The sequence below is a fragment of the Neoarius graeffei genome, chromosome 9 (genome assembly GCF_027579695.1).
Source record: "Neoarius graeffei isolate fNeoGra1 chromosome 9, fNeoGra1.pri, whole genome shotgun sequence".
In the NCBI taxonomy this organism is placed as follows: domain Eukaryota; kingdom Metazoa; phylum Chordata; class Actinopteri; order Siluriformes; family Ariidae; genus Neoarius; species Neoarius graeffei.
In genome coordinates, this window is record NC_083577.1 from 51,674,135 (window position 1) to 51,686,883 (window position 12,749).

Consider the following 12,749-nt stretch of genomic DNA (forward strand, 5'->3'; position numbering starts at 1 on the left):
TGGGTGTTTCTCATCTTCCTCTTTACAATATCCCATAGATTCTCTATGGAGTTGGTCAGGTGAGTTGGCTGGCCAATCAAGAACAGTAATATCATGGTCAGCAAACCATTTGGTAGTAGTTTTGGCACTGTGGGCAGGTGCTGAGTCCTGCTGGAAAAGGAAATCGGCATCTCCATAAAGCTTGTCGGCAGATGGAAGCATGAAGTGCTCTAAAATCTCCTGGTAGATGGCTGCGTTGACTTTGGACTTGATAAAACACAGTGGACCAACACCAGCAGATGACATGGCACCCCAAATCATCACACATTGCGGAAACTTCACACTGGACTTTAAATACCTTGGATTCTGTACCTCTCCACTCTTCCTCCAGACTCTAGGACCTTGATTTCCAAATGAAATGCAAAATTTTTGGATGACTGAGCAACAGTCCAGTTCTTTCTCGAAATTATTATTTTTTGCACTGTCGGCCATAGTTATCAAAAGTAAAACAGAAAAAATGCATGAAACATTTTAATTCATGTGTAATGAGTCTGGAATATATTGAATTTTCACTTTCTTAAATAACTGATGGAAAATATTGAACTTTTTCATGATATTCCAATTAGTGTATATTCTCTCTCTCTCTCTCTCTCTCTCTCTCTCTCTCTCTATATATATATATATATATATATATATATATATATATATATATATATATAATGTGTGTATATGAGAGAGAGTGAGTGTATATATACACCAATCAGCCATAACATTATGACCACTGACAGGTGAATTGAATAACATTGATTATCTCATTACAGTGGCATCTGTCAAGGGGTGGGATATATTAGAGAGCAAGAGAACAGTCAGTTCTTGAAGTTGATGTGTTGGAAGCAGTAAAAATGGGCAAGCATAAGGATCTGAGTGACTTTGACAAGGGCCACATTATGATGACTAGATGACTGGGTCTGAGTATCTCCAAAATGGCACATCTTGTGGGGTGTTCCCGGTGTGTAGTGGTTAGTACCTACCAAAAGTGGTCCAAGGAAGGGTAACTGGTGAACCGGTGACAGGGTCATGGGTGTCGAAGGCTTTTGATTCGTATGGGCCATGAAGGCAAGCCCATGTGGTCTAATCCCATAGAGGAACTACTGTAGCATAACCTACTGAAAGCATTAATGCTGGCTAAAACAGAAAGGTGTCAGCATTAACTTTTTCAGCAGTCTGTGCTACAGTTTTGTTTTGTTTTTTGTATGGATATGTCCATATAATACAAAGAAAACTGCACAGTGGCACAAAGATATGAAGTTTATCATTCGTTCACTTCACTCACTCATGATATATACATTTATTGCTCGAAGATAAACTTCATATGTTTGTGCAGACATGTAATATTCTCTCTCTCTCTCTTTCATTTTATATATATATATATATATATATATATATATATATATATATATATATATGAGTGCTTTACTGCCAAGTATGCAAATATGCCACTCATTTTTCATACATGCTAAAACCATGGCATAAAACTCTATATGTCACTTGTGAGGAAATCGATGAATAAAACAATTCATCGATTTTTGTTAAATTTGGGTACTTTTTGTTTGTGAATGTGCCTACAGTATATAATAAAAAGAACATCATGTGTTGGCTTGAAGATATGAAGCTTATCTTCTCATGTTGAAAAGCTCACATATTTCATACAAACTATATTATGGATCTGAGTGACATATTTTCTGATATTTCACTCTGATGATGTCACTCCCAGTGTTTTCCCACTGACTGTACTGACGGTTCAAAATTAAAATTATTTTGATTAACTTACATGATTTTTTTTGTTTGTCTGTTTTTGTGTTTTTCTTTTTTTTTGCTGTTTTTGTGGATGTGTCCATCTCATAAATTACAGATTGAAAATATTGTGTTGAAAATATTTCCATTCATTCACTTCACTCACTCGTGAATATTTTCACCCCTTGAGGATAACCTTCATCTCTTCAAGCAACCATGTCAAATCCTCTCTATATACACAGTCCTGTGCAAAAGTCTTAGGCACATGTACAGAGATGCTCATCTCATCTCATTATCTCTAGCCGCTTTATCCTTCTACAGGGTCGCAGGCAAGCTGGAGCCTATCCCAGCTGACTACGGGAGAAAGGCAGGGTACACCCTGGACAAGTCGCCAGGTCATCACAGGGCTGATACATAGACACAGACAACCATTCACACTCACATTCACACCTACGGTCAATTTAGAGTCACCAGTTAACCTAACCTGCATGTCTTTGGACTGTGGGGGAAACCGGAGCACCCAGAGGAAACCCACGCGGACACGGGGAGAACATACAAACTCCGCACAGAAAGGCCCTCGCCGGCCACAGGGCTCGAACCCGGACCTTCTTGCTGTGAGGCAACAGCGCTAACCACTACACCACCGTGCCGCCCCTTGTACAGAGATGCTGTCAACCAAAAATGGTTTAAAAATAATGAAATGAAATGTTTCAACATTAAAAAAAAAACAGCAGTAAGCCATAATAAATGAAACAGAGTCAATATTTGGTGTGAGACGACCCTTTGCTTTAAAAAAAAAAAATAGCAGTCTCAGGTATGGGTGCATTTTTATAAGGGAATGAGCTGTAGGTTTTACTGAACATCTTGCAGAACCAGGCACAGTTCTTCTGGACACTTTGACTGTCACACTTGCTTCTTAATTTTGCTGCAAAACCCAGCAACCTTCATTATGTTTCCTTTTTTGATCTGAAAAGTAGTCTCTTATGTAATATGCTGCTCAGATACAGACATTTTTTTCTGTAACATTTAATTTTGTGCTGGAAAATTAATGTTTGGACTCTAAAATGTTTTTGTACTGACCCGATAATGGTGAAGTCATTCATACATAGCTTGTGTGAAAAAAATAGGGTGCCTAAGACTTTTGCACAGCACTTTATATATCCATGATGTATATACTAGTATATCCATGATGCGAATCTCCCGTTCCACCACATCCCAAAGGTGCTCTACTGGAGTGAGATCTGGTGACTGTGGAGGCTATTTGAGTACAGTGAACTCATTGTCATGTTCAAGAAACCAGTGTGAGATAATTTGAGCTTTGTGACATGGTGTGTTATTTATCCTGCTGGAAGTAGCTATCAGAAGATGGGTACACTGTGGTCATAAAGGGATGGACATGGTCAGCAACAATACTTAAATAGGCTGTGGCATTTAAATGATGCTCAATTGGTACTAAGGGGCCTAAAGTGTGCCAAGAAAATATTCCCTACACTATAACACCACCACTATCTGCCTGAACCTTTGGTACAAGGCAGGATGGATCCATGCTTTCATGTTTATGCCAAATTCTGACCCTGCCATCCGAATGTCACAGCAGAAATCAAGACTCATCAGACCAGGCAACGTTTTTCCAATCTTCTGTTGTCCAATTTTGGTGAGTCTGTGTGAATTGCAGCCTCAGTTTCCTGTTCTCAGCTGACAGGAGTGGTACCTGGTGTGTTCTTCTGCTACTGTAGCCCATCTGCTTCAAGATTCAATGTGTTGTGTGTTCAGAGATGGTCTTCTGCATACCTTGGTTGTAACAAGTGGCTATTTGAGTTACTGTTGTCTTTCTATCATTTTGAATCAGTCGGGCCATTCTCCTCTGACCTCTGGCATCAACAATGCATTTTTGCACAGAGAACTGACGCTCACTGGATATTTTCTATTCCTCGGACCATTCTCTGTATGTATCTCCTAGAGATGGTTGTGTGTGAAAATCCCAATAGATCAGCAATTTCTGAAATACTTAGACCAGCCCGTCTGGCACCAACAACCATACCATGTTCAATGGCACGTAAATCACTTTTCTTCCCCATTCTGATGTTTGGTTCCAACTTCAGCAGGTTGTTATGACCATGTCTACATGCCTAAATGCATTGAGCTGCTGCTATGTGATTGGCTGATTAGGTATTTGCGTTAATGAGCAGTTGAACAGGTATACCTAATAAAGTGGCCAGTGTGTGTGTGTTTTTACATAGTAGTAGTAAATTTTTAGTACTAATAGAATGAGGGATTCGACACTATTTAGTTTGGTTCTTTCTAAACAGAACCAATTTTTGGCTTTGGCATTTCTGAACAGAAACTTTTCGACTCCAGTGTTCCATTCACCCTGTTTAGTTATAAACCTGTTAGGTGGGGGGAAAAAAAGTTGAAAAATGTTTGGGTTTTTTTTCCTTCCATAAGATTGCCTACTCTGCTTTCAGGAAGCCTTGTTCATAAATGCCATTGTAAAACACTGCATTTAACCAGAACCTTCATTTATTTTTAACATCCTTCTCCTTTGGAGTGTTGATTTTTTGCATGCAGAATAGTATCATCTTCATGGATTTTCTTGCTGTCACCCAATCTTCAAAACTCTGGTTATCGATAGCTATCTACAGTCACATTGGAATGGAAAAGCAATGTCATTGACTAGCTTAGCACTTTTTCACTCTGGAACAATTTCGAGGGATTTTTATTTTTGTTGTTGTTTGTTTTTTTGCATTTTTTTAAAATGAAGTCCAGTGAAAAAATTGTGCTGTTTTTGGTTTTCGTTTTAATTCTCTGTAATGTTTCTAACACCTGATTAGAATTACTACTTGTTGTACTATTATTAAAGTAACAAGTCATAACATTGCTTGGTGTATAAATGTGGCAACAGAATGTCACTAACTTTTGGCACTCATCCAGTGCTAGCACATGTGGATGGTCATCTTCAGACATGGTGACTACAGGCTGCCTTCTGTAGGCTCCAGGTCTGCTCTGGTCCACTGTGTGTCTGCTGATGCTGGATGTAGTGGAGCTGGTCCAGTACACTGTGTCCCATGCACGGTGGTAGGCCAGGCCCTCCACAGAGCCCACATCTAAAGAAAGATGGAAGAGAATGAAGAAGAACATTGTCAGCATATAAATCAAACACTGATGAGGATCACACAGCTTTGATTATAGAATAACAATCAGTTAAGAGGAAAACACACTAAAATAGTAACTTTAATTCAATTTAAAGTACAAAATCTTTATGGAAACGTCATCAGTAGGGAAAAATATGATGTAAAGAAGTTCAAGTATGTTTGTGCATAACAAAAGAAAGGCACTTAATTGGCAAATGATGAACGATCCTATTACAGGATTTTAAATGAATAGAAGCTATCTACAGGAGTCTATCACAAATTAATTTTTCACAATAAATGATGCCTGGCAGTATGCTTCTCCATAACTAGTTCGAAAACCAGGCAGTAATTAATAGGGTATGTGTGTCTTAATTAGGGGAATATGGATGATTAACATCTTCACCTTCTTCCAATGACAGAAAGTCTCTCTCTCTCTCTCTCTCTCTGTCTCTGTGTGTGTGTGTGTGGGGGGGGGGGGGGGGAGTGGTGGCCATCATCATTGTGTGTTAGCTCTCCATCAACTAATTTTAAGAAATAATGCTACTTCATCCTATCAAGGTGGTCCTGTTGACAGTAGCAGAGAGAGAGGCTTCACAAAGGCAGATTATATAACGTAATGATGCCTGCATTGTGTTAAAAGAAAAAAAAAAGTGATCTCATTTCAGTTGTGAAATAACTAACAGCCCAGGCTAGTCTAAACTGAATAGGAAACACCATTAAGAAGCTATATTTCTCACAGTTACGCTGTCTTATAAAAGAAGTGATGAAGCAAAGCCTTGTCAGCTGTTACTTCTTTATGTAGGTCTTGCCTTTGTACAATTTTTTTGTGTCACTTTGGTTATTTTAGGTCATTAAACAACTGATTCCAAGTGACCACAATGTCAGGCTGGTTTGATAATACAGTAGTAGTATTTGAATTAGACCAGTCTTTCATATGATTTTACTGATTACTGGTCTCATTCAAATAAATATTTGTATGCAATGTATATTGTAACCATGTGGATAACATTTTTCAATAAGACTACATTAATAATCATTACAGCAGTGAGCATGACTAAACAGTCATGTAACAAGTCAATTAACCATTAATTAATGATAATAATGGCAACTGGCATATTATTTTCTGTATTTTTATGCTAATACATATTAGGGATGCATCCATGGTGATACTGGTATTGGGTATCAACCCAGTACCTTGATCATTTACAATACCATTCAAAAGTTTGGGGTCACTTTGAAATTTCCTTATTTTTGAAAGAAAAGCACTGTTCTTTTCAATGAAGATCACTTTAAACTAATCAGAAATACACTCTATACATTGCTAATGTGGTAAATGACTATTCTAGCTGCAAATGTCTGGTTTTTGGTGCAATATCTACATAGGTGTATAGAGGCCCATTTCCAGCAACTATCACTCCAGTGTTCTAATGGTACAATGTGTTTGCTCATTGCCTCAGAAGGCTAATGGATGATTATGCCGCTTTTCCACTACCAGCACGGTTGAGTTGGGCTGAGCCGTGCCGTGCTGAGTTGGGCTGAGTTGAGCTGAGTGGGGCTGTTGGGGTTGCATTTCGACTACAACCGCGCTGAACCGTGCTGGCTGGAAGTGGGTGGACACATTGGGTGGAGTTAGCGAAGTGGGTGGATGTCACGTGATGTCGTTAGGCGGCGCAAACAGTGACATCAGTGACCTTTTAAGCGGTAATCTCACGATCCGGATAGTAAACAATAAACATGGAGGACATGGAGTCGTTAGTGTTGCTGGTCTTGGTGCTGTGGCTTGTTGTCACCGACAACGCCAACAGATACTGGCAAGAGTGTATAGATGATGCGAGGTGCATAAGGCTTCAGAAATTCTCGTAATTCGTAATTATTCTTCTTCCGGGTTTACGGTGTTTACAGATCCCAGCATGCTCGCGGGGCATTTGTGGGCATGTGAGGACACTCCTCCTCACCACTCAGTGCACAGGGGAGTGTCTCCTCACGCCCCTAGCCCCACTCGGCTCGGTTGAGCTCACTTCAGCCCTACTCCAAAACCGTGCAAGTTTTGGGTGCTGAGTAGGGCGGAAGCGAGCTGAGTCATGCTGCTCTGAGGTAGTCGAAACGCGAGCCGTGTCGGGCTGAAGTGAGCTGAAGTGAGCTGAAAAAGGGTAGTGGAAAAGGGCCATTAGAAAACCCTTGTACAATCATGTTAGCACAGCTGAAAACAGTTTAGCTCTTTAGAGAAGCTATAAAACTGACCTTCCTTTGAGCAGATTGAGTTTCTGGAGCATCACATTTGTGGGGTCGATTAAATGCTCAAAATGGCCAGAAAAATGTCTTGACTATATTTTCTATTCATTTTACAACTTATGGTGGTAAATAAAAGTGTGACTTTTCATGGAAAACACAAAATTGTCTGGGTGACCCCAAACTTTTGAACGGTAGTGTACTCATACTCATACCTGTGCTTGTAAAATATGCCCCAATACCAGTAACCAATACCAGGTGATACAATGTGATGATAGGCCAGTGTGTTGTGCAAATGAACAGATGACACAGAATCTGGATGTACTTCACAATAAATCAAACCAAAGCAAAACACCAAAAAAAAAACAACTCCCCCCAAAAAACACAACAAACAAACAAAAAACCCTGTGCTCTGTGAAAATATTAAGAGGAAAAACTATAGCATCTTCCAACAATACAAGTAAACCGCTTAAACATCATATATAAAAGTCATCATCTAGGACAAGAAAAACATCCACAGACAAGGCTAGACGAGTGAAATAACCGCTTTTACCCAGTATATTGTTTTGATGATCAACCACCAACACTGTAACACATTTCAAATTAGTTTAATTTGGAAATGCAAGTTCACCTGCTGCCTTGAAAATGCAAGTTAACTCAATTTGATGATTATCTTTGTTTCAACTCAGAAAAAGTCTCAATTAGTCAAGACAACTAAGTAATTAAAGTCTAACCTTTGAAAACTTGCACAGATTAGTTCAAATTAAAACACTTTTCAGAGCTCATTGAGTTAAAAAGAAAAAGTGGACATAACTAAACAAGGTTGAAATGTTTGACAGTGAATCAGTCACTGACATTGAGGAATTCCAAATATATATATATATATATATATATATATATATATATATATATATATATATATATACACACACACACACACACACACACAGTGGGGCAAAAAAGTATTTAGTCAGTCACCAATTGTGCAAGTTCTCCCACTTAAAAAGATGAGAGAGGCCTGTAATTTTCATCATACAGTGGTGCTTGAAAGTTTGTGAACCCTTTAGAATTTTCAATATTTCTGCATAAATATGACCTAAAACATCATCAGATTTTCACACAAGTCCTAAAAATAGATAAAGAGAACCCAGTTAAACAAATGAAACAAAAATATTATACTTGGTCATTTATCTATTGAGGAAAATGATCCAATATTACATTTCTGTGAGTGGCAAAAGTATGTGAACCTCCAGGATTAGCAGTTAATTTGAAGGTGAAATTAGAGTCAGGTGTTTTCAATCAGTTGGGATGACAATCAGGTATGAGTGGGCTCCCTGTTTTATTTAAAGAACAGGGATCGATCAAAGTCTGATCTTCACAACACATGTTTGTGGAAGTGTATCATGGCACGAACAAAGGAGATTTCTGAGGACCTCAGAAAAAGCGTTGTTGATGCTCATCAGGCTGGAAAAGGTTACAAAACCATCTCTAAAGAGTTTGGACTCCACCAATCCACAGTCAGACAGACTGTGTACAAATGGAGGACATTCAAGACCATTGTTACCCTCCCCAGGAGTGGTCAACCAACAACGATCACTCCAAGAGTAAGGCGTGTAATAGTCGGCGAGGTCACAAAGGACCCCAGGGTAACTTCTAAGCAACTGAAGGCCTTTCTCACATTGGCTAATGTTAATGTTCATGAGTCCACCATCAGGAGAACACTGAACAACAATGGTCTGCATGGCAGGGTTGCAAGGAGAAAGCCACTGCTCTCCAAAAAGAACATTGCTGCTCATCTGCAGTTTGCTAAAGATCATGTGGACAAGCCAAAAGGCTATTGGAAAACTGTTCTGTGGATGGATGAGACCAAAATAGAATTTTGGTTTAAATGAGAAGCGTTTTGTTTGGAGAAAGGAAAACACTGCAGTCCAGCATAAGAACCTTATCCCATCTGTGAAACATGGTGGTGGTAGTATCATGGTGTGGGCCTGTTTTGCTGCATCTGGGCCAGGACAGCTTGCCATCATTGATGGAACAATGAATTCTGAATTATACCAGCGAGTTCTAAAGGAAAATGTCAGGACATCTGTCCATGAACTGAATCTCAAGAGAAGGTGGTTCATACAGCAAGACAATGGCCCTAAGGACACAAGTCGTTCTACCAAAGAATGGTTAAAGAAGAATAAAGTTAATGTTTTGGAATGGCCAAGTCAAAGTCCTGACCTTAATCCAATCAAAATGTTGTGGAAGGACCTGAAGCGAGCAGTTTATGTGAGGAAACCCACCAACATCCCAGAGTTGAAGTTGTTTTGCACAGAGGAATGGGCTAAAATTCCTCCAAGCTGGTGTGCAGGAAAGATCAACAGTTACCGGAAACATTTATTTGCAGTTATTGCTGCACAAGGGGGTCACACCAGATACTGAAAGCAAATGTTCACATACTTTTGCCACTCATAGATATGTAATATTGGATCATTTTCCTCACTAAATAAATGACCAAGTATAATATTTTTATCTCATTTGTTTAACTGGGTTCTCTTTATCTACTTTTAGGACTTGTGTGAAAATCTGATGATATTTTAGGTCATATTTATGCAGAAATATAGAAAATTCTAAAGGTTTCACAAACTTTCAAGCACCACTGTAGGTATACCTCAACTATGAGAGACAAAATGAGAAAAAAAATCCAGAAAATCACATTGTCGGATTTTTAAATAATTTATTTGCAAATTATGGTGGAAAATAAGTATTTGGTCAATAACAAAAGTTCATCTCAATACTTTGTTATATACCCTTTGTTGGCAATGACAGAGGTCAAACGTTTTCTGTAAGTCTTCACAAGGTTTTCACACACTGTTGCTGGTATTTTGGCCCATTCCTCCATGCAGATCTCCTCTAGAGCAGTGATGTTTGGGGGCTGTCGCTGGGCAACATGGACTTTCAACTCCCTCCAAAGATTTTCCATGGGGTTGACATCTGGAGACTGGCTAGGCCACTCCAGGACCTTGAAATGCTTCTTACGAAGCCACTCCTTCGTTGCCCGGGTGGTGTGTTTGGGATCACTGTCATGCTGAAAGACCCAGCCACGTTTCATCTTCAATGCCCTTGCTGATGGAAGGAGGTTTTCACTCAAAATCTCACGACACATGGCCCCATTCATTCTTTCCTTTACACGGATCAGTTGTCCTGGTCCCTTTGCAGAAAAACAGCCCCAAAGCATGATGTTTCCACCCCTATGCTTCACAGTAGGTATGGTGTTCTTCGGATGCAACTCAGCATTCTTTCTCCTCCAAACACGACAAGTTGAGTTTTTACCAAAAAGTTCTATTTTGGTTTCACCTGACCATATGACATTCTCCCAATCCTCTTCTGGATCATCCAAATGCTCTCTAGCAAACTTCAGACGAGCCTGGACATGTACTGGCTTAAGCAGGGGGACACATCTGGCACTGCAGGATTTGAGTCCCTGGCGGCGTAGTGTGTTACTGATGGTAGCCTGTGTTACTTTGGTCCCAGCTCTCTGCAGGTCATTCACTAGGTCCCCCCGTGTGGTTCTGGGATTTTTGCTCACCGTTCTTGTGATCATTTTGACCCCACGGGGTGAGATCTTGCGTGGAGCCCCAGATCGAAGGAGATTATCAGTGGTCTTGTATGTCTTACATTTTCTAATAATTGTTCCCACAGTTGATTTCTTCACACCAAGCTGCTTACCTATTGCAGATTCAGTCTTCCCAGCCTGGTGCAGATCTACAATTTTGTTTCTGGTGTCCTCTGACAGCTCTTTGGTCTTGGCCATAGTGGAGTTTGGAGTGTGACTGTTTGAGGTTGTGGAAAGGTGTCTTTTATACTGATAACAAGTTCAAACAGGTGCCATTAATACAGGTAACGAGTGGAGAACAGAGGAGCCTCTTAAAGAAGAAGTTACAGGTCTGTGAGAGCCAGAAATCTTGCTTGTTTGTAGGTGACCAAATACTTATTTTACCGAGGAATTTACCAATTAATTCATTAAAAATCCTACAATGTGATTTCCTGGATTCTTTCCCCCCATTCTGTCTCTCATAGTTGAAGTGTACCTATGATGAAAATTACAGGCCTCTCTCATCTTTTTAAGTGGGAGAACTTGCACAATTGGTGGCTGACTAAATACTTTTTTGCCCCACTGTGTGTGTGTGTGTGTGTGTGTGTGTGTGTGTGTGTGTATATATATATATATATATATATATATATATATATATATATACACACACACACACACACACACACACACACACACACACTAGTGCATCTCAAAAAATTTGAATACTGTGAAAAAGTTCAATATTTTCCATCAGTTATTTAAGAAAGTGAAAATGTTATATATTATAGACTCATTATACATAAATTGTTTCAAGCATTTTTCTATTTTAATTTTAATCAGTATGGCATACAGTACAAAAACATAAAAAACCCATCTCAAAATATTAGAATATTTCATTTCGAGTTTGAGTATGAACACAGTGTATCTCTCGGTCTAGTTCAGTACACACAACCACAATCATGGGGAAGACTGCTGACTTGACTGTTGTCCAGAAGATGATCACTGATGCCCTCCACAAGGAGGGTAAGCCACAAAAGGTCATTGCTGAAAAGGGTGGCTGGAAAAGGTGCACAAGCAACAGGGATGGCCGCAGTCTTGAGAGGATTGTCAAGAAAAGTTGATTCAAGAACTTGGGAGAGCTTCACAAGGAGTGGACTGAGGCTGGTGTCAGTGTATCAAGACCCATCACGAACAGACATCTTCAAGAAAGGGGATACAACTTTCGCATTCCTAATATCAAGCTACTCCTGAGCCAGAGACAATGTCAGAAGTGTCTTACCTGGGCTAAGGAGAGAAAGAAATGGACTGTTGCTCAGTGGTCCAAAGTCCTTTTTTCAGATGAAAGTACATTTTGCATTTAATTTGGAAATCACGGTTCTAGAGTCTGGAGGAAGAGTGGAGAGGCACAGAATCCAAGGTGTTTGAAGCCCAGTGTGAAGTTTCCACAGTCTGTGATGATTTGGGGTGCCATGTCATCTGCTGGTGTTGGTCCACTGTATTTTATCAAGTCCAGAGTCAACACAGCCATCTACCAGGAGATTTTAGAGCACTTCATGCTTCCATCTGCTGACGAGCTTTTTGGAGATGCTGATTTCCTTTTCCAGCAGGACTTAGCACTTACCCACAGTGCCAAAGCTACTACCAAATGGTTTGCTGACCATGATATTACTGTGCTTGATTGGCCAGCCAACTTGCCTGACCTGAACCCCATAGAGAATCTATGGGGTATTGTCAAGAGGAAGATGAGAAACACCCGACCCAAAAATACAGATACGCTGAAGGCCACTATCAAAGCAACCTGGGCTTCAATAACACCTCAGCAGTGCCACAGACTGATCACCTCCATGCCACACTGCACTGATACAGTAATTCATGGTAAAGGAGCCCCAACCAAGTATTGAGTGTATAAGTGAATATACTTTTCAGACGTTGGACATTTCTGTATTGTAAATCCTTTTTTTGATTGATCTTAGGGAATATTCTAATAATTTGAGATACTGGATTTCTGATTTTCATGAGCTACTGTATAAGCCATAATC

General features: G+C 39.7%; 1 protein-coding gene across 1 annotated transcript in view; it reads right to left on the bottom strand.

The window, feature by feature from the left end:
- lrp1bb (low density lipoprotein receptor-related protein 1Bb) overlaps nucleotides 1-12,749 on the bottom strand; it is a 314,777-nt gene that overhangs the window by 159,007 nt on the left and 143,021 nt on the right. Inside the window, exon 41 of the mRNA XM_060930558.1 lies at nucleotides 4,688-4,877. Within this exon, the coding sequence (XP_060786541.1) occupies nucleotides 4,688-4,877 (190 nt within the window). The remainder of the gene's footprint in view (nucleotides 1-4,687; nucleotides 4,878-12,749) is intronic.